This window comes from Tursiops truncatus, chromosome 10 (genome assembly GCF_011762595.2).
Source record: "Tursiops truncatus isolate mTurTru1 chromosome 10, mTurTru1.mat.Y, whole genome shotgun sequence".
In the NCBI taxonomy this organism is placed as follows: Eukaryota; Metazoa; Chordata; class Mammalia; order Artiodactyla; family Delphinidae; genus Tursiops; species Tursiops truncatus.
Genome location: NC_047043.1, coordinates 55158516 through 55180334, shown reverse-complemented (window position 1 = coordinate 55180334; position 21819 = coordinate 55158516). Strand labels below are relative to the sequence as shown.

The 21819-nt window shown below is 48.0% G+C and overlaps 1 protein-coding gene across 14 annotated transcripts in view; it reads right to left on the bottom strand.

Annotated features, from left to right (window-relative positions):
• The window catches only part of CTDSPL (CTD small phosphatase like), a 125022-nt gene that overhangs the window by 5847 nt on the left and 97356 nt on the right, over nucleotides 1-21819 (bottom strand). For 10 of the 14 annotated variants that reach the window (XR_012334551.1, XR_012334552.1, XM_073811018.1 and 7 more), the window contains exons 3-7: nucleotides 19458-19490; nucleotides 11924-12025; nucleotides 8774-8830; nucleotides 5335-5427; nucleotides 1565-1750 (exon numbers count right to left, since the gene is read on the bottom strand). Coding sequence is in view for 12 of the 14 variants with exons in the window: in XM_073811018.1 (XP_073667119.1) it covers nucleotides 1565-1750; nucleotides 5335-5427; nucleotides 8774-8830; nucleotides 11924-12025; nucleotides 19458-19490 (471 nt within the window). In the remaining 2 variants the exon portion in view is untranslated. The remainder of the gene's footprint in view (nucleotides 1-1564; nucleotides 1751-5334; nucleotides 5428-8773; nucleotides 8831-11923; nucleotides 12026-19457; nucleotides 19491-21819) is intronic. The other 4 variants (XM_073811019.1, XM_033864589.2, XM_073811011.1 and 1 more) reach the window with 2 other exon arrangements.

The window sequence follows — 21819 nt, the reverse complement described above, 5'->3', positions numbered from 1 at the left end:
CAAAAATCAATTCAAAATCTTTAAAAGTGGGACAACCTGATGTCGTATGCCTCCTGATGGGATACCACAGTGAGTACACAATACCAAAGCAGTGTATGGACCTTGTCTGGATTCTGATTCAAACAATCCAAATGTAAGAAAATATTTCGAGATGATAGGGAAAAGATGAACACAGACTGGATATTAGATAATATTAAGAAACTGTTAGTATTATCAGATGTGATAATGGAATCGGGATTTTTTTTTTTTTTTTTTTGGCCACGCCACGAGGCTTGTGGGATCTTAGTTTCCGGACCAGGGATTGAACCAGTGCCCCCTGCAATGGAAGCGTGAAGTCCTAACCACTGGACTGCCAGAAAAGTCCCAGGAATTGGGATTATACTAAAAAGAACCCTTATCTGTTAGACACATTACAAAATGCATTATGTTGAATTTGATTAACTCATCAAAAGGAGCATATTTAAATATGATACATTTTGAATGTTTGTTCAAATAATGATTATACACTAATGGAATCTAGTTTGAACTCAGTTTTTGGTTATAAGTGGAGCAACAGAGTTCTGGCCTCAAGGAAAGGACCCTGTTTGGGCTTTTGTTGAGTCTGAGAAACATGGGCTTGGGAGAAACATCCTCTCCAGGGCCTGAGCTGAGGCCTGGCATGGTGGCCACCATGGAGGGGTGAGCAATCACCAATGGGGCTGGTCTCTCTTCCCCTGGAAATGAAGGGCGGGCAGCAGGAGGGCGTCTCTCCTGCTCTGAGTCATGCTGCACCCAGAGAGTCGGCACTGGGAGCTGCCACACTCCATGGTTTTTGTTTTGTTTTGTTTTTGCAGTACACGGGCCTCTCACAGTTGTGGCCTCTCCCATTGCGGAGCACAGGCTCCGGACGCGCAGGCTCAGTGGCCATGGCTCACGGGCCCAGCCACTCTGCGGCATGCGGGATCTTCCCAGACCGGGGCACGAACCCGTGTCCCCTGCATCGGCAGGCGGACTCTCAACCACTGCGCCACCAGGGAAGCCCTCCATGGAGTTTTATGTAGGAAATGTTCCCGTTGTCTACTTTTTAGACATCATTATGAGGTCGTAAAGCCTGGCAGTCTTATCTGAAGACCTCATTGAAGTGCTATTCATTCTTAATACTTCTGTTGAAGAGGTCACCCAGGCCTTCTAAGTCTACAGGGGTCATGAAGTCCTGGGCAACAGCCAGCTCCAGGAAGCTAATGACAGAACCTTCCCGGTCACAATCCTAAAGATGCTAAGGAGATACAGGCTCATTGAGCCTGCAAGCTCTGCTCTAAGTGCTTTTCACGTACTGCCACCCAATCCTCCAACAATCCTATGAGATCAGCATGCCTATACTCCCCATCTGACAGAGAGGACAACTGAAGCTCAATGGGCATAAATAACTTGGCCAATGTCACGTAATTGCTAAGTGGCAGAGTTGGGATTTCACCAAGGAAAAGGCCAAGAAACCCCGCACAGGGGCTTGAAGGTACAAAAGTGGTTCTGCCTGGCAAGAGAGCTCAGATGGAGCTCTGCGTCCTTTTGCTTTGGGGCTACTTACTGCATTCTCAGGATGGAAGATGTACGAGGCAGGAGAATTGTCCACGATGATCACTTTGCTCAGCTCCCGCCCAAGGCGACTCAGGTCTTTCACATAGTTCCCTCGATGGAAAACACATGATTCTCGGAAGAGCCGGGCCCGGAACACACCCCAGCGGTCCAGCAGGTCAGCCACAGGGTCTGCGTACTGGAAAGCAGGTGTTACAATGAAGCCTGGGCGCCTGGAAGAGCCCAGAAGCCCTGACCTCCTGCAGCAAGATCCGTACTACTTTTCTAAAAAGGGATTTAAATAACTGGATGTGTTTCAAGATCCTGGTTATTTCCCTGACACCCTGGATTCTTCCATCTCTCTCACTTCTCATATCCAATCCATCAGAAATTCTTGTCAGTTCCAGCTCCAAAAATATCTTGAATCCACCTGGATCTCTCTGTATTGTCACTGCCTCGTCTGGGCCTCTGTAGTCTCTGGCCTGTGGTGGCTGCGTGAGCCTCTAGAATAGCTTCCCTCTTCCCCTTGGGCCTCCTTTCCACCCCTTCACCCCACAGCTGTCAGAGCGGCCGCTGGAAGACATCTGTCACACCACATCACTCCCTGCACTGTCTTCCCGTCGCATTTGGAACGAGGCCCCCTGATCCCTGCCGGATCCTGTACGGCTGCAGCCACTTCTCAGCTCCATCTCAAGTCACTTGAGCCACGCTGGCTTTGCACATGGTCAGGACCTTTGCACCAGTGTCCCCTCTGCATGGAACACTCTCTCCCCCGCTCTCTGCACGAACTTCTCCTTCTGTCTCCTCATTTTTCAGATCTTGGCTTCCCTTATCACCTACCCAGCCCTTCCTCTCTGCCTACTCTCTGGCCTCACAGCCATTGCCCCCACAGAGCTCACCACCTGGGACCACCTGACGTTCCTGTCACCTGTCAGGGACCAGGCCTTGCCTGTCATGTTCCCCATGACATCCCTAGCACTTGTGGGTGCCTACCTCATAGTAGGGCTCAGTAAATACTAGTTCCGTCAGTGAACGAAAGAGCGGACTTGGTATCTGTCTTGTGTGCACGGGGCCACACTGCCCCCTAGAGGTGCTCTGGGCAGCTGGGCCAGCCCAGCCCCCGACTGTCACTGGATGGTGCCCAGACAGCACTTCCATTTACTTGGAGCCCAGGAGTTTTAAGGGAGGGAGTTCGAGCCCCGCTCACAGTTGGGGTTCATCCAGCTTGGCCCTAGTCCATGGCCTGGGGGAATTCCCCCCAAAGCAGGCTGAACTGGATAAAGAAATAGAGGGGTTATCCCTGAGGGAAAATCTTCATCCAGACTGAGTGGCCTGGGCTGAAGGCAAAAGAGTGGCAGCTCCCAGCCCGATGTTAGGTCAGGCCTCAGCACCAAGACCCAAGTGAGGGGCACAGCCAGTTTCCCTAGGGGCCCAGAGGCTCTGCCAGGGAGGTAGGAAGCACCCGAGGCTGGTGGTCTTGGGAAGGCCAGTGGCAGAACACACAGCAGCCCAAGTGCAGAGCCAAGGCAGGCACGGCTGCAGGATGCAGGGCTACGAGCAGCATCCTGGTTCCATGGGCGAGTCCTCCTCTCTCCAGAGACATCCTGATGGAGCAGAGTCCAGGAGGAGGCTGGATTTCCTGCCAACCAAGTGGGGTGAGCTCAGGGCTCTGCAGTTTTCTGCTGGTGAGGGTAGCCAAGTACCATGTGGGTTGTTTTTAAGGGGCTGACTCTAGGTAATTTCTTCATAATCATTAACGGTGGCGGTGGCATACATCTTTCAAGGGAATGTCTGACTCTGGGGCTCCAGGCCTTGGAGATGAAGGTGGGGAATATAAGCTTCATGTGGGCAGGGACTGTCTCTTGTTCTCTGTGGTATGCCTAGTGCCTAGTACAGTGGCTGACACACACAGTACATGCTTGCTGGGTGAGTGAATGAAGGAAGGACACTAAGATGGGGAAGCAGACACCGAAGGGCTCTGACAGTCAGCAGAGGGTTGCTTAGGTCCCCGGGCGGCAGGCCAGGAGGTCCTCTGCACCAACAGTGCTGGCTGGGGCTGAGCCCAGAGCCAAGCACTGGGGAGTGGCCACCTGTCAGCAGAGCTTGTGCACCAGGGAGGAGAGAAGCTGGACGGCTAGACTTGAGGGCTGATTCGGCAGAGCCAGCCTTGGGGCAGCAGCAAGAGAAGGGCTGGAGAGACAGATGGAGGGGCAGGTGGGAGCCGTCCAGGGAGAGCGACTGAACAAGGATGTTTAAGCAAGTGCTGGGGATGATGCCAAGAAAGAGTGCTTTCAATTTCGCCAAAGAAAAAACAGCTCTCAATCCACCAGCATTGTGCAATCTTCCTGTTTGTTATTTCTTTGGTTATCACTTCAGGCTCCTCGGCAGCCCAGAGCACTGTCAGAAAAGCCCTCGGCACCGCAGCACGATTAGCCTTGGTACCCACCAGGGAATATTATGCTTTCCCTGAGGCCACGTTCCCTTTACAGTATGCAGAGGTCAGCCCGGGGCTTTGGATCCCCTCACTGCCGGCCTGGTGATGAGCTTGGCAGAATGTGAGCAAGTGGGGTTTTCTCTCCCCTCGGCCATGACAGAGAGATGGCCCAAACCAGCAGTGCCCAACCTGGCAAAGCAGCGTGTGTGGGAACTTGGGGTCAGAGTCCTCGACATGCAGAGAAGGGAGCTGCGCAGAGACAGAACATGGGGGAGGAAGCTGCCTGTGGGTCCTTGGAGCAGGTCTGCAGACAGGCAGACAGCTAGCTAACTTGGGCCCCACAGAGCTCATCTTTGGGGCCGTTCAGGGTCCCTGAGGTGCCCATGGAGACACAAATGGATGGCATTGGCCCATCGGGGTCAGGGTTTGAGACATGGTCATGGCAAGGATCTCTTCCTAGGAGCAGGGCCTGCCCTGTCTGCCCTCCACACCACGCACGTACCTCCGCTCCCCTGTGAAGGGACAGACTAAACCACACTGGGGGCCCTGTGAGCCTGCCAGTTCCCTCCAACAGTAGGAGAGGGCCAAGAAACCACTCTCCTTGGTCAGAGCCAGTGTAGATGTTGGGTCAGAGATTCATACCAAACCACAGGACCAGAACATGTGTGAATTATTTTATCATCAGGAATAATTATGATAATAAAGAACGAACACCAGTAGCGGTTACCACGTGACGGCGCCCAGCACAGCACATGGGACCCGGCAGGTGCTCCACGGACACTTGCTGAGTAGGAGCGGGGCCCTGTGCTAAGCTCTTTATGGGCATTATCTCATTTGACCCACCCCATGAGGTAGATGGAATCATCCCCATCTTATAGAAGAAACTGAGGCGAGAGAAGTGAAGCAACTGGCCTGAGGTCCCAGGGCTCATGAGGGCAGTCACAACTCTCATTTGGCCCCAGCAGGTGGATGAATCTTTGACCCTTATCTCTCCCTGAAACCCGTGTGAGCTAACCCAAGGGCAAAGAGGCCTGAGCCTGTAGCCAGTCAACAGATGAGATACGTACGCCCTTTCTTGGTTACACTGGACACATGTGTGGTTCCCTGGTCTGTGGATAAGTAGCTTCAGCGGCCGCAGGGAGCAACTTCATGGAGCATTTGTTCCCAGTGCTGTCGCTATGGTAACCCAGAAGCCTCTCAGGCTGGTGCTGTGCACATGGCCTGCATCCACCCCACCTGGGGTGGGAACCTGTCACCATGGAGACAGCTTCCCCCACCTTAACAAAGGGCTGCTTGACAGGGGGCAGGGGTGGAGGGGCTGGGCACTCAGGGCTGGGGGCAGGACCCACCTTGGCCAAGCTGGCAGTAAAGAGCACACACTCAAACAGCTGCCCCATCCTCTGGAGGAACTCGTCCACATGTGGCCGCTTCAGCACATACACCTGCAACGGCAGGGACAGCACGCCGGTCAGTCACAGCAGCCGCTGGGAAAGGCCTGGGGCCCGGACACCCTGCATAGGAAGAATTCCTAACCAGGTTCCTGCCTCCTGCCCCTTGGTTTAATGTGGTGCGTATGAAGGGCTGTGCAGTCAGATACGGCGCTTCAGGCCAGACACACCTCAGACTGGGCTCCAGGTCTGAGTTCGGAGCAGACGCCCCTCCCAAGGGGGAAAGGGAAGCTGACCATGGTATTGAAGGTCCTGGGGATTTTCAGAAGCAGTGAGTGGAAGGGTTGTGCCGCATTTGTGTGACACAATTCCTTCATTTCACGTGCGTTTCGCGGCACATGCTCTCAGTCAGGCCCTTTGTGGACACAGGCTGTGGTCTGGGGTAGTCCTTTCGGGAGGTCAGGGCCTGGCCCCCTGCCCGGCAGGCCTGGGATTGCTCCAGCTGCTACCTACTCTGATTGGAACCCCTCCCTTGCTGAGAAGGCCTGGGGTGGAGGCGCAGGCCCAGCAAAGCTGAAGGAAGGGCCTTCCTTGTCGGCTTGGGAAACCATCTACCTGACCCCACAAAGGTAACTCTGCTTGGGTCTGCTCCAGAAACAGATGCTTCAGGGGACTTGAAGTCAGCCTACCCCAGGCCCCAGAAACCAGCCATCAGGAGGAGCCGCCAAGCAGAGGGGGGCAAAGAGCAGCCTTTCCTAGAGTGGCTGGGCTCTGCTCCTGACTGGGGAACCTGAACAAATGTGAGGAAACATGGGAGCAGGGAGAGAAGGCAGAGCTGGCAAGAGGAGATAGAGGAGGTGGGAGGAGGGAAGAACTAATTAAAACTTGAATAAATTCCATCTGAAATTAGCCATTTCCCTAAAATAATTCAAACTTGTTAAAATTCAATTCAATTCATATTCGCTCAGTCCCAGCTCTGGGCTCAGCCTGAAGCAGTTACAAAGGTGAGTGAGACACAGCCCTTGCCCTTGAAGAGCTCACAGTCTAGAGCAGACATACAGAAAAATATATCAAAATAAACATGTGTAATGAAAGCTGTAGTAGAGGGATAAATTGAGGATGATTAACTCCCCTCTCAAGGGGAGGGAATCACAAAAGGGAACATGTGGCCTGGACCTTGAAGGATGAATAGGAGTTCACCAGGCTGATAAGGAAGAGAAGTGAGCTTCCAGACAGAGGAAACAGTATGAGCTTGAGACCTGGCCTGAAAACACTTGGGGTGTTAGGGAATGGCCAGAGCCCTGCATGACCAGCCCTTCAGAGGCAGCAATAAAAGAGGGGGAAATGGGGGTAGAAAAGGCTGAAGATGAAATGTGAAAAGCAGGCCAGGGCGAGTAATGCATGGGGCCATAAACGAAGCAGGCTGGATACCTAACAGGACAAGTAACAGAGGGGAACGGGGCTCTGCCCCACACGGAGGATGTGCTCCTGGTAAAGGAGTTTACACAGAGCCAGGACTTGGTGGGAAACATGGCTGACTGAAAGGGTGTGTGGAGTGAGGGGCCAGAGGAGCAGGGTGGCCTGGGTGTGGGTTGAGGGCTGGACCTGTGGCTGTAGTAGCTCCAGGCCCCACTTTTGCCCACGAGGCTGCTTGGTGCCAGGAACGGATCCGGCCTGCGGTCCTCAGTCTCCCTGGGAATATTGCTTGGAAGGGAAGCTTTGCTACACGCGAAGGGCAGGAGACTGGTTTGGGAACTCTGGTGTTGGTGCCTCTGGCAGAGAGGAGGGTCCTGGGCCCGGAGGCCAGCGTCCAGGCCCGCGTCCGCGTGCAAGTAACCAAGAATAGGCCCCTTGGGACCTGCACAGCCTATCCTGGATTACTTGAACGAGGCCACGGCCTTCGCCAGGGCCTTGGTCCTCCTCTGGGCGCCTGTGGCTTCATTCCCTCAGGAGAGAGAGTTTCTGACCCCAGCTCTGGGGTATCTACCACCAAGTGAATCACAGCACAGTCTGGAGGGCTGGGGTAGCTGGGCGGCTCCTTAGAGAATGGGCTGGCCATAGCAGGTCAGGTCCTGAGGGCCACGCTCACGGTCACGAGGAACAAAGGATTAATTTCTCTCCTAATTCCTGCCATGCCAGTGGGCAGCCTCTCCTTTGTCTCATTATCTTGTAACACGAGCCAAGATAATAAATGCAGAAGCCTTAACTGCTTCTCAGATGCTAAGTTAATTCTGTTGACGCTTCTGCAAATGTTAAATGCCCAAGTGCCTGCTCCCTGATGGCTTTTAAAAGTGTGAAGTGTGGAGACACCAGGGACAGGGCTGCCTTTCCCAGGGACTGGACGGATTCCTGGCAGGACCTCCTGGCAGGGGAGGAGAGGGACTCGAGTATCACCAAAAGAGCCCTGGGTTAGGAACAGGAGACTGGAGCTCTCATTTTAATTCTTCCTACTGTATGACCTTGAACCAATCCTCTCCCTGGCTGAGCCTCAGTTTCCCCATGTGTGCTATGAGGTGGCTGGATCAGCCCGACTCCCCCAGCTCTGACACCCTGCACTCAAGGGCCAAAGAGACTACCGACATCATTAAGGAAAGACATCCTGTTATGGCTCAAGCGCCAAGGGAGAGTTTTCCTCCTGGGATATAAACACACCAGGCCAGAGACCCTCCCTTTAGATCTTGGGGTTGACAAGGAAGATGACTGGATCCTCCCTGCGGAAAACCTACAATGTCTTCCTACAATGTTTCCAATATTTCATAAATGAAACTATTTCCAGAGGAGCTTCGTGAAGAAAAAAGGAAAATAAGGGGGAAAAAAAATCAGAACAAAGATGTATGCCAGCTGACTAGGGCATCTTTAGTCAAAGCTGCCTGCTCATCCAAAAAACGCACACCCTTCCTCCTTTCCTTTTTGGGTTGGATTTTGCTAAATATTCACTGGAGAACACGATGCGGGAGTGACAAGGTAAGTCTGGACTGGCTGGCCTTGGAAACGGACAACTTTTCCCGAGAATCTACCATAAGCGGGTGACTTGTGACATTCTCCTGTTGTCTGCTAGGAGAGTAGTTGCAGCAATTACACAGGGAAGTTAATTAGACCATCAAGCTAGGCCAGTGGGGGATACGGAAACTTCTAAAAGTCCGCATCAAATCAAAGAACTATTTGAACTTGCAACCACATCTAATATTTACAAATAGATTAGAGTTTCCCTTATAAACTAAGTATAAAATTCATCTGAGTGAAAAAAAAAGCAGAACATCATTGCATTTTTAATAAAATCTACCTCCTTTTGATTTAGGAATAAAAAGACTATGAAATGGGAATTTAGAAATACAGTTCGCAGGAAACATAATTACTAAAAAATGCTAACTGAAACTCAGATTTAGCTTTGATTTCTTACCTGATGTATAGTTCCATCGATTTCAACGGGAACAATAAAATCAGCATTACTAATAGGCTAGAGAAAAAAGAAACTATAATTAGTATGTCTGAAAGAACAAAATAAAATTGGAAACTTTAGCACCAAGAAAGCTTGCCTGGACCAATGTTTTTATTGTTGGAAAAAATAATTCAGGAGGATGTTGAAGCATGCCATGGCTCCTCAAAATAAGCACAAGAAGAAAAGCACATTATTTTCTGTTCTGAACATTGTTACATTTTCAGCATCTTGGTGCAACTTTTTTATCACCTCCCTGGCCCCAACCGCAAAGAGTGGCGCACCTGGCTTGGGAACGGGGCTTGTCAAACTCCCCGCTCTTGCCTAGAGCCCTCCCAGCATGGCAGGAACCACTGCTGGCCACCAGGGGGAGGAGGTGAGAGCCTGACGATCCCCGAGGACAGTGCTACTCAGGGGAAAAGAATTTGTCTTGGACCCACAAGTGCAGACTGCCCTGTGAGGGGCTGCTTGACAGATGTTCAACACATGGACCCCAAGTGGGGCCATCGGATATGTGGGGTGAAGTCAGAGGCCACAGCCATGACCTTGGGCGGGCTCTTTCCCCTCTGGACCTCGGATTCTCCTGTCTTCCACAACTAGAGCAAGGGATCTGATGAGTGCCCCTACCTCCATCCAGCATGCATCAGTGATTTCAGGCCTTGCCTGGCACCATCTCCTACTGTGGGAAGTGGGGAGAGCCAGCCCACTCCAGACCGTTCTGCTCTATGTAACACAATACGTAGCACACTCACAAACCTCTGCATATTTAAAGTAACTCTGACACTTAATAACACTTAAAATTCAAATAGGATGCTTCGGCAGTCACTATGTTCTCAATGATAGACTCACATACACTTCTAAATGGAATTCCATAAATCAGGTAGAAATGAACAGGCCCAAGAGAATCATGAGACCACAAACCCTCGGGACACGTAGGAGAGAAACAGAGGCAGGGAGAACACGTGTGTGGTGGCCACAGGGCACTCTGGTCACAATCTGAACTGGGGTCTCTGCCTTTAAGCCCATTACTGTACACACACATTGTTCTTTGATATGTAAACTGAAAAAAAGGTGGAAAATACTAGATCACAGAACCATTACTAAGCACTCAGCAGAGCACCTGAGGCTTAAGATTACAGTGTCTTCACTGCTTTGGTTGGAAGGCCAAGGATGAGTTCGGTATTTTATCATTTCACAACTAAAATAGAGAATCAGGCTAGAAAGCAAGAGACTGAAGGAAGAAATTCTCACAAGGCATTAGACTGTGAAATCATATTCCACAGAGCATAGAACAAGAGAAAACCATTGCCCAGCTCAGAGCAAGCACTGCCCTCCATCTTTTCTTGCACGAGACGGGGCCAAAGCCAGGGCTGTAAACCTGGGTCCTGGCCCTGCGTGCTGTACAGATGCGCAGTTTCAAGGAGAGAGGTTCACAGCTTTCGGATTCTCAAAGGGCTCTGAAATGCCTAGAACCTTAAAAACCATATGATAAAGAATATTCTGCTCGCAAATGTAGGCAGGCCAGGGAGGGAAGAAACAAAGAGATGGTGTTCACATCAGCCTGTCGCATCAACGCCCTCTGAGTAGGCCCTGGAGATACCAGGGGCTGCCAAGGCCTCGCCTTTGGAAGCAGGAACCCTCAGTAACCTTGGGCAGTCTGGCCAGCGATGCCCACACTCCCAGAGCTGCTTGGAATGAAGCTGGTCTATGCTGTAGTGGCAACTGACCCCTGTCCTAAAGGGCTTTCTTCCTCAGGGACTTGAAAAAGTCTTGAGCATCCTGCCCATGGGGGAGAAAAGGCTTCCAATGCCATTCAGTGTTGAGTTGGGATATAAGGTCACTGCAGCCCTGGGACCAATCCTGGAAGGGCCCTTGTGGGGCTGGGGAATGAGTGGTACCTACGTGCCCCAGCTGCCAGCCGGGCCATTTCTCACTGCCAGGGGTAAGTGTGGCCCCGCCTCCACTCTCCAAAGGACTCTAGGACGACTGCCTGGCCTTGTCCTGTCAAGGAGGATTCTGTTTAGTGAGAAGCAGGCACAAGGAGGGATGTTTCTGGCAGAAAGGTCTTCAGGAAAATTTGATGGCTCTCCCACTTCCCATAGAGCCATCAAGGAGTGACTGGCTGGTGTCAGACACACACTCCATCTCAGGTGGTGCTTTCACGTCTCTCAGCAAAGTAAACGGGGTCATGGGCTGGGGGTAAAAAGAAGAATGTGGTCTAACTGGCCAGCAATAGTAGAGCAGCTCCATCACCAGAAACACCCAAGGAAAACAGGACAAGGACCCTACACACCTGCTTCTTTTCCCCAACACACCAGTCCCCTATTTCCAAACTTTTTTTTATCATTTGCTTCTTTTAAACAATTTCAAAAAATGGAAAAACGATTAATTAACTCATTTCCCAAGAGTGTAGCCATAGCTGTCCCTGCATAGAGGCCCTTGGGTAATTTGTAATCTTGGCTGTTTTTCTGGCGGGGAGATGAAGATGGAGAGCAAGCTGCGCTCACTGCAGCCCCGCAGCCATCAGGAGGGAGGTCAGGCAGGTGGATACACATTAAGCCATGAAGCTTAGGAAAAACTCCAGCAACCTCCTGTCATGAAAACGGTCAAGGTAAATGGCTGAATGTGTTCAGATGCCGTTAACTCTGGAAGTCTTCTTCAGAGTCGGGCATCTTCCAAAACTTGGTCTGGGAAAATTTCCAGGATAGTCGGTTGCTTGATGGTTTTCAACAGTGCCTCCCCTGCCCCTCCCAATACAACTTGCAGCACGTACAGCGCTCCGGTTACCTTGACAAACACATAGCAGTGTTCTGGGGCACTGATTGCCTTGTGCCACCTGAAAAGGATTTCTGCAGGGGGCAGAGTGTTGGAAAACTCAAATTGCATACGTAAGAATGAAGTCTCAGGGATATTGGCAGCCCCAAACTAATCATGTTAATATTCAGCTACCTGAGTTAATGTTCACCTGAGTTAATAAGCAACTGTTATTGGGATTTCATAAACAGTGAGGTCATATGCCAACAACCACAAGCTTTCATCCTTTTAATTTTCCCTTTTCCAATACAACTGTGACCAAATCACAAAGATCACTGATTGTTTTTTATGTTGATTTACCTTAAATGAACTGTGCACCAATGTCTCATCTAAATCAATGACCACACATTTCTTTCCATAGTCAAGCACCGTCACCTCTGGAAGGAGATATTTAGCTGGTGGCTAAAGGGGGGGAAAAATCAATATTATTACCTTTATGTAAAAGACAAACCAAATCCCTTATAATTGTATTACACTATGTCAGTGAGGTCAGAAATGAAACCAAACATTTAAATGCCTGGTCAAGCACATCATGGAATTTTATTAAAAACAATAGGAATATAATAAGCAGTTTGCAATTGAAGTTTTACCAAGCAAATACTGTGCCACTTGCCTGAACGGCTATTATGAGGGCCTGGGCTTTGGAACCAGACAAACTTGGGTTTGAATATCAGCTCTGTCTGTTCTTTGGCTGTGAGTTGGGATGATAATACCTACCACGAAAGGTTGTTATCAGCTCTAATTGCAGTAAAACACCCAGCATTCTGCCTGGCACATATGTGGTGGCTATTGTGATTATTAAAATGGACAACATGGGCTTCCCTGGTGGCACAGTGGTTTAGAGTCCGCCTGCCGATGCAGGGGACACGGGTTCATGCCCCGGTCCGGGAGGATCCCACATGCCGTGGAGCGGCTAGGCCCGTGAGCCGTGGCCGCTGAGCCTGCGTGTCCGGAGCCTGTGCTCCGCAAGGGGAGAGGCCACGACAGTGAGAGGCCCGTATACCGCAAAAAAAAAAAAAGGACAACATGAAAATGAATGTTAAATTATAATCGCTACTCTAACCATGCAGCCTATGTTCCGGGGTCATATTTCATCTGAAATTCACTGTGGTATATAAGCATATTTTAGAGCTTTATTGGACCATAGTATTTTTTTTTAAAGTGACTGAAGCTTTCAAAAAACTTTAAGAGAAACTATAGAACTACCAGCAAAATGCAATCCAAAGTGACCTCCAATAATAAGAAACAGAAATAAAACTGGTCCACGTACAGTGCCCTGCGTTGTACGTGCCCCACTGTGGTGTAATATCGAGCAAAGGTGGCACTTTTATCCCTTGGAGTCTCTGTCCCTGGAAGTTATACTTTAATCCACATGTTGCGTGTTAACCAGAAAATCCATTTATGTGTCTTTGTAATAGCTGACTTTCATGTTATAATAAAGAAGTCATAAAGAGTTAATAAAATCCTAGATATCTTCAGTCAACCTCATTCTTGATTTAGAGTATTTATTTCTTGGGCCTTGCCTCATTCTAGAAATGATTTGAAGTATTTCAGTTTACTTTGTGGCATATTCAGTATCCAATGTTAACTAGCTAATTTTCTGTCCTGGAGGAAGGTCAAGCTCTGTTCCATATTTAATGCAAAACAAAACACAAGAAAATATCTGTTCCTAACCACTGAAGAATGGACAATTTAGCTTATCAAATAAAACAAGAAAAAAATGAAATCAATAAGTATTCCCTTTTAAATGGCTATTTCTTTCTCTCTCTCTCTCTCTTTTTTTTTTGGTTTCCGTTGAACATTAGTCAGAGAATTCATGTCAATTTTGGACTTGAGCTGGTTCAATAGTGAATGTAAAGCAGGCGGTCAACAGGGTAGGTAAATTTGCAAGTGCTATGATCATCTTGGCTGGAGGGATTGTCGGGGGCGGAGTAGGATGAAGCAATGTGTGGAGACACGAGCATTTCTAATTCCTGGGGGGCTATCTCTAGTAAGCGTGGGTGTTTCATTCTCTCCAACATCATCCAGCAGAAAAAGCCCTTATGGCCTCCCAACTCCCTTGGCTCTAATGAATGTTCACCAGGCAGTATCCCTGAGAATGTGGCACTGGGAAAGGCGTGCCTTAGACTTGGAGCGTGGGACCCAGTGTCCTGGAAAGGACTATGTCCTTCATTACAAATCAGCAAGCAGGCAGGTTTTATTAAAAAAATTAAAATAAACTTGCAAGAAGTTCAAAAGAGGTTTAAAAAGGCAGGGTGTGATGAGCCCAATAAATGAACGTAATAGAGAGGACTGGGGTTATTTCTGTTGTGTGAGCCATAGCAGAAAGCATGCTTGTGACCAGAATAAAATTTGTTTTAATTTTCTATTATACAATTATGTAATAAAACACATTCTCATTGTAAAGAATATAGACGTAGAAAACACAAGTATTCCCTCTTCCATGCTCACCCCCCCAATTCCTTTCCCCAGGTGCCCCCCCTTTTTAGTTTGGTGTGTATCTGTCTAGCCCTTTTTCTATGCGTTTATAGACTAAAACAGCATTTTAACTTTAAGTAATTGCTAGTCTGGAAAATAAGGATCTAGAACTTCTATCCCTAGCATATCTGAAAACATCAAAGCTCTGCCAAAAGTGGCTCAGTTATTTTCCAAACCAGAGAATGAAAATTACTTTCTTCGCAGGTTTAACCCACACTTTACAAGCATTCTCTGAGTTAACAGTAAGGAAAAAGCCTCCCCGCACTATTTTAAGAGAGAAAAGAGCAAGCGGGGTGACAGGCATAATAAGCAAGCTATTGATTTAGCATTTCTGCTGCAGAGAACAAGGCCAGGCTGGGGCGACACGCTGCAGAGGGGGGGGTCCATTAATCCTTAGCCCAGTTCCTAAATGCACGCGGCTTCCCTGAGAGCTTGGCTTTAGATTAATGCAAATTCCTCAGACCAGTGGTAAGAATTCTTTTGGACAGCTGTGTCCTTGGAACATGCGAGGATGCTAGATAATTGCGATAGTGTTTTGTGACTTCAATTGATCTGCTCAGGTGATGCTTGAATCATTAACTAAAAAATGTCCTGATGCAAATTTTCTCTCAGGTCATCATCAAGCTGAAGAACAGGGGAAACACCAGCTATATCAAAAAGAGCCTTTTCTAAACACAGTGACTTGCTCCCAAGCACAGGCGGGCACTGCCAGGGGGGTGGGGCGGGAGTAAGAAAGCATGGGGGGAGGGGGAGGTTTGAGAAGGGCATTCATGCCATTGCTCTTTCTGGAAGTGGACGTGAAAGTTCCCGTCCTGGGCTGTGAACGGGCAGCCAGGAATAGTTAATCTAAGGTATCCACCCCATAACACACACTTGCAAATCTTACGGAGTGGTGCCTCTTCTTGGTACGCTGGTTGGCTGTCTGTGCACTTGAGTTCTCAGGCTCCAAGTCTGCACACTGCCCACCTCCCTCCCCTCGCCCCTCCCGAGCTCAGGGCAGAACTCTAGGGGCTGCTGCAGGAGGGGCAAAGGAGACTGGCCACCAGCTCTAACTACAGGAGTTGCTCTGCTTATATGATCTTCCTAAGGTTTGGTGGAAAAAAGTATACTACTGTTTACTAAAAGGCTTAGGCCGACAGCATAGAGACATAACTGTTAGAAAACAAATTTCTCCTCTCCACTTTCAGCAATTTTATGGCTCAGCTGCACTGTCAACCCCGAGCTGGAAGCACCAGGGACTTAGTGATCCCAGCGAGCATGTGGGGAACGGGAGGGGTCTGGTCCTCACTGGGGCCAAAGCATTGGAGTGTTCACCTTCAGAGTCACCACCAAACTTCACCGTTTCCAAGCCTGTCCCTCTGCATTTTTCCTTACCCTTCAACACCTGACTTTTACTGGACAGAACATGAGGCTTCCGATAAGAGGTACAGAGGGCCCCAAACCCCAGCTCCCAGTTGGGAGACAAATGTTACTAAGTGAAACGTTTAAGATCAAATCCAGATAAAAATGTTATTTCTAATAGGTGTACAAAAGATGGGTTACTCAATAAATGATGCTGAGACAACTGACTTGCCACCTGGAAAAGCAAATAAAGCTGGATTGCGACTTCACGCCCTACACCAACATAATCCAGATGGATCAAAGATTTAAGTGTAATGATGAAACCGTTAAAATACTAGGAGACAAGTGGGTCATAGTCATAGAGTGGGGAGAGCTTTCTAAGCATGACATAAAGTTCAGGAGCCATAAAAGATAAGATGAACACATTTCCCTATATAAAATTACACTCCTTTGTGGCCAAATGATTATAAACAAGACCAAAAAATATATCATAAATTTGGGGGAGAGTGCTAATTTCCTTGAAATTTAAAAAGATAATAGTATAAAATCTAGAAGAAATGAATAGGTAAGAAGAAATACATATGGACAATAAACTTGTGAAAAGATGTTCATACTCATTCATGAAGAAATGCAAATCAAAGCAATAAATCTTTACTTTCAGATTAGCAGAGATCAAAGTATTTGCTAATTACCATTTTTGAAAAGGGAATGGGCTCTTGCTGGGAATGTACATTAGGTTTTCAGAGGGCAATTTGCCTTTAATCTACCAGAAATATAAAGTATACCCTTTGACCTAGCATTTCCACAACTAGGAACTGATCACCCAGATACTATCACTCAGGTTGACAAACACACAAGCACAAGAATATTTGTAATAGCACAAAAGTGGACACAACGTAAATGCCATCAACTACATGTAAAACAATGAGGCAGCTCGCTATGTACTAATATCTGGAAGGATGTTCAAGGTACCCTGATAAAAGCAAAAAGCGACTCGCAACACTCTCATTTGTTTAAATATGCCTGTGTTGATTTAGAAAATTTCTGCAAGGATATACAAAAAATGTTAGAAGGCTATTCTAGAGAGTGGGATCAAGTTGGGAGATTTTTTTTTTTCTATTTTAATCTTGCAGTAATTTTTTAAACCATGAGTTTGAATAATGAAAAAATATGAATAATAAAAAGTGAATAATGAAAAAATGAGCTTAGTAAAAAAAAAAATCAAAAGATGGAGGCTGCACATATAAACAGCAGCATGAGAATAAAAAATGGAGGGCTCATGAGGTGAGCAGCAAGAGATGGGAACTCCAGCCGGATCTCCTCTGGGCACCCACAGGCTTAGGGGAACCTTTCGTCTTCTGGGCCTGGAAAAAGCTTTCAGCGGGTGTGGGGACTTGGTTTGGAGGCTCAGCACAAGCCTGGATTTCTGGTCCTGTGTGGTAGCCCTCCAACAAGCTCTCAGGGGCTCCTAGCACTAACCAGGTCCCCCGTGGTCCAGAGCCCCCTCAGGGGCTCCTAGCACTAACCAGGTCCCCCGTGGTCCAGAAAAAGCCCAGCTCTGTCAGAGGAGCTCCCTTTAAGGACTTTATTCTCTGGTAGATATGGCTAAGGGCTCCAGGAAACCTTCCAGGGCTGCACCACCATCTTCTCAAGTCATTCATCTAGGCAGGTACTAGGGCTACTGTTTATGTGAGCTGCAGTCTCGACAGGTAGGTGCAGATTTTGCAGGAGACCCCAAGGCTCGAATCCTGAGGCAGAGCTGTTCTCCAGATGGACTTGGGTTCAGTGCTGCACGCTAAGCATGCAGTGGAGATCACACGGTACCCACTGGTGGAACTGCTGTTCTGGGAGTACTTATTCAAAGATGCAAGTTACTGGGCTTCCCTGGTGGCACAGTGGTTGAGAATCTGCCTGCCGATGCAGGGGACACGGGTTCGAGCCCTGGTCTGGGAAGATCCCACATGCCACGGAGCAACTAGGCCTGTGAGCCACAACTACTGAGCCTGCGCGTCTGGAGCCTGTGCTCCACAACAAGAGAGGCTGCAACAGTGAGAGGCCCGCGCACCGCGATGCAGAGTGGCCCCTGCTTGCCGCAACTAGAGAAAGCCCTTGCACAGAAATGAAGACCCAACACAGACAAAAAATAAAATTAATTAATTTAAAAAAAAAAGCTTTAAAAAAAAAAGATGCAAGTTACTTTAGCTAGGCTTTGCTTTCTTGCAAGATATTTCAGATTCATAAGGCCTAACCCAGTGTCTCACATGTAGGAAGCAGTCTGTGGTTTACTGACCTAACACTAGGCTAAATTACACAAAGCATCTTTTTCCTCTTGACTATTTTATTCTGGGACTCTAGAAAGAGATTTGTGAAGAAAGCGTCATTTTTCTCTACTGTGGGTGCCCAGTAGAGCGTTTACTCTGACAAATGCTTTGATTCAGCACTTAACTTTACAGATAGCTGTGAATTAACTTTGAGGAAAAAAAACAGTGCTATCGGAGTCTCAGAGGTAGGGGGAGAGATGCCACCTGTTGAATGTAGACACCTTTGCAGGAAAAATATACGAAACTACTTTGTATAAAGATTAAAAAGAGGCCTCTGGTATCAATCCCCTTGGGTATCCTACTCAAACACTGGATAAGAAGTCGTGCTGATTGATCCATGTTTTTGATCAAAGTCAGTTCCCAACAAAGTCCAACCCCCAGGCACGCTAGCAAAGTCAGAATCACTCCACAAACCCTTGCAACCTGATAATCAATGGAGAGTTAATGTTGTGAAAATAAGTGAAATTAACAAAAATATTTTGGGCACTTTATAGGTGACATGCATCGCCAAATTTGAAGTCAAACTGTACTAATGAAATCCATCATTTCCTTCAATGTAAGATTGCTGTGTCTCTTGGATGTTCCCAGAAAACATGTGAAAAAGTCCAAGTAAAGATAGATGATTAGATTTGAATCAGACAATCTGAATCAGAGAATCTTTATGGATTAAAATATCAATTTCTGGGAATTCCCTGGCGGTCCAGTGGTCAGGACTCCGCTCTTTCACTATCGAGGGCCAGGGTTCAATCCCTAGTCAGGGAACTAAGATCCCACAAGCCACGTGCGGTGTGGCCGAAAAAAAAAAAAAATCAATTTCTGGACAACTTTTAAAAACCTAAATCCTTCTCTAAGGACACAGGACTGTTTGAGAGATCCTGTTTGATACAGACATCTCAACTGCAAGTTTCTTTTGGGAGTCGGTCATTGGTCTGCTTCTTGCTTACTGACTGGCCTCAGGCCACACGGCTCGGCTGGCAGAGAAGACGGAAGCAAAGGAGCGGTGGGGAGAGCAGCTGTCTGAGGGGTGGCCGGTCCAGGCCTGTGCTGGGGCAGACACTGGTGCAGCTAGTATCCCAAATTCCAGGACTGAAAACAGAAGTGGGTGGTCCAAGGGAGTGCTTGGCTGGGGCAGAGTTGCAGTACAACCAGCCTGTGGGATTTGGGGGGCAGAGGGCAGGATGGTGGTGATGGTAGGGTGATTCTGCAACTTCAGGGAATACGACAGGAGATTTTTCTGATCAGAGCCACGGCCAAGCTACCGACACTGCTGAACAGTCAGGGATGGTCTGCTCCCCTGGGATGGGGGTGTGGTGAACCTAGTCCCACTGAGACAGAACCTGTTGCAAAGAACCCTATTGGGGCAAAAGTATGTTCTTGCAGTCTATGGAGTTGGGGAGTGCCGCCTCGGCTTACTAAGAGACGTGGAGGCCCTTTGCAGAGAGAAAGGTGAGAATGTGGTTAATAGATGCTGGTTGCCTTGCTGTTCCTAAGAAAGGAAACTCATACAGAACTTCCTGTTCTCGGTTTAAAATGTAGCTTCACTTTTTTTTTTTTTTTTTCAACAGACCAGAGCTGTTAATACCACACGATAAAAATGCAATATAAGCAAAAACATTAAAAAATCTTTTATATTAGTAGGCCGAAAGCTACAAGATTCTATAACTGTTTAAGTAAAATTGGATAAATATACATACACTTGGTATGGGAATGATCTGCCTCTGGTCACCCTGAGGAGAGAGAAAAAAAAAAATCACTGTCAGGTTCAAAGAGAAGTAGATCATATTCTCCAAAGAAACTTCAAAGCACTCTTGAGTACAGCGGCCGTATGACTGCCTGTTCTCTGTACCTTGGTGGGATTTTTTTTTTTTTTGGCTGTACACGGGCCTCTCACTGTTGTGACTTCTCCCGTTGCGGAGCACAGGCTCCGGACGCGCAGGCTCAGTGGCCATGGCTCACGGGCCCAGCCGCTCGCGGCATGCGGGATCCTCCCGGACCGGGGCACGAACCCGTGTCCCCTGCATCGGCAGGCAGACTCTCAACCACTGAGCCACCAGGGAAGCCCCCTTGGTGGGATTTGATGAACAGGAGGAACTCAAAGATATTCCACAGTTAGGGCACTGGGCTCCACTCTGCCTCCCAGACAGACCAAAAGATGTGGTACATATATATAATGGAATATTACTCAGCCATAAAAAGAAACGAAATTGAGTTATTTGTAGTGAGGTGGATGGACCTAGAGTCTGTCATACAGAGTGAAGTAAGTCAGAAAGAGAAAAACAAATACCGTATGCTAACACATATATATGGAATCTAAAAAAAAAAAAGGTCATGAAGAACCTAGGGGCAAGACGGGAATAAAGATGCAGACCTAATAGAGAATGGACTTGAGGACACAGGGAGGGGGAAGGGTAAGCTGGGACAAAGTGAGAGAATGGCATGCACATATATACACTATCAAATGTAAAATAGATAGCTAGTGGGGAGCAGTTGTATAGCACAGGGAGATCAGCTCTGTGCTTTGTGACCACCTAGAGGGGTGGGATAGGGAGGGTGGGAGGGAGGGAGACGCAAGAGATATGGGGATATATGTATATGTATAGCTGATTCACTTTGTTATAAAGCAGAAACTGACACACCATTGTAAAGCAATTATACTCCAATAAAAATGTTAAAAAAAAAATGGCTCCAGACACAGCCAAATGTTCGCTGGGGGCAAAGTCACCTCCATTTGAGAACCAATGCGCTAGTGGGAGATGGCAAACAGCCCTAACACACAGGTGTACCTTCAGACCAGGTGAGCACATCCGTGAGGTGAGAGATAACACCGCCAAACGGTTATTTGGGAAGGGCTTGACAAAACACAGACCACAACCAAAGGTGCCACCCTAGACAAGTATGTGGGCTTGAAAATTACCTTAGAGGTTTACGTGTCTGTGTACATGGGATACGCATGTATGAGTGAGCGTCCAGCAATGGCTTTCACTCTGTCCTTGCACTGAGAAGTCCTCCAGGGTCTCTGCCATTGGGACCTTCTGAGTGCTGACTCCTTCTAGCCTCCAGACAGGGGCTGCAGACACTTTTATTTTGGGCAACTTGTCTCCAGTCCAGGCTGTAACTGTGACGGTCACAGTGGTAGCCACCCCAGGCCACTGCTCTGAAGCTTTTCTCCAGGACAGTAAATATGCAGGGTGGATGGAACCATCTGTTGCACTCTGTCCACAGCCTTCCCTCCTCCTCTGGCAGGCTGAGCTCCAAGAGGCTGGGAGAGCCCAGGAGGCAGCAGTAGAGACATGCTTGGAATCAATCGGCTTCCACACCTACTGAGCCTGGGCTTTACGTTCCAGGTGTCCTGACCAGGTGAGTGCAAAGGGCAGAGTCGCCCCACTTTGACACAGGCTCTTTCTACAAGGTCTGGTCTCACATGCTGAAGGGTCGCGGATTATGCAAACGATGCACTCCTCAGAGTTAACTTAATTCTTTAAAAAGCCACTCTGACAAGTGTTAACCAAAGGACGTTTCCATGAGTGAACACTAGGTCCAGCTAAGCCCAGCTCTGTCAGAGGAGCCCCCTTTAAGGACTTTATTCTCTGGTAGATATGGCTAAGGGCTCCAGGAAACCTCCCAGGGCTGCACCACCATCTTCTCAAGTCATTCATCTAGGCAGGTACTAGGTAAAAATAACTTTTACTATGACAGCAGTGATTCTTCACTTTTTAAATCCTTTACAGGCCTAGGGTACAAACTATGTTCCCTTCACTAATGGGGATTCTCCTCAGCAATGATTTTCAAATTGGGAAAATTGAGAGTTTGAGGGGAGATATCAGAATTTGGGGCTGTGATAGGGTTTACAGTGAAATCTCATCATACAAATTCCACTTATGTTTTTCTACACCAATGTACAGTACAGCTTAATATCTCTTAAGTCTAGGTATCTTTCATTATATTAGTATTTTTCCAAAAATTTCTCAGCTGTTCTTTTTTTAAAAATTTATTTATTTATTTTTGGCTGTGTTGGGTCTTCGTGGCTGGGCACAGGCTTTCTCTAGTTGCGGCGAG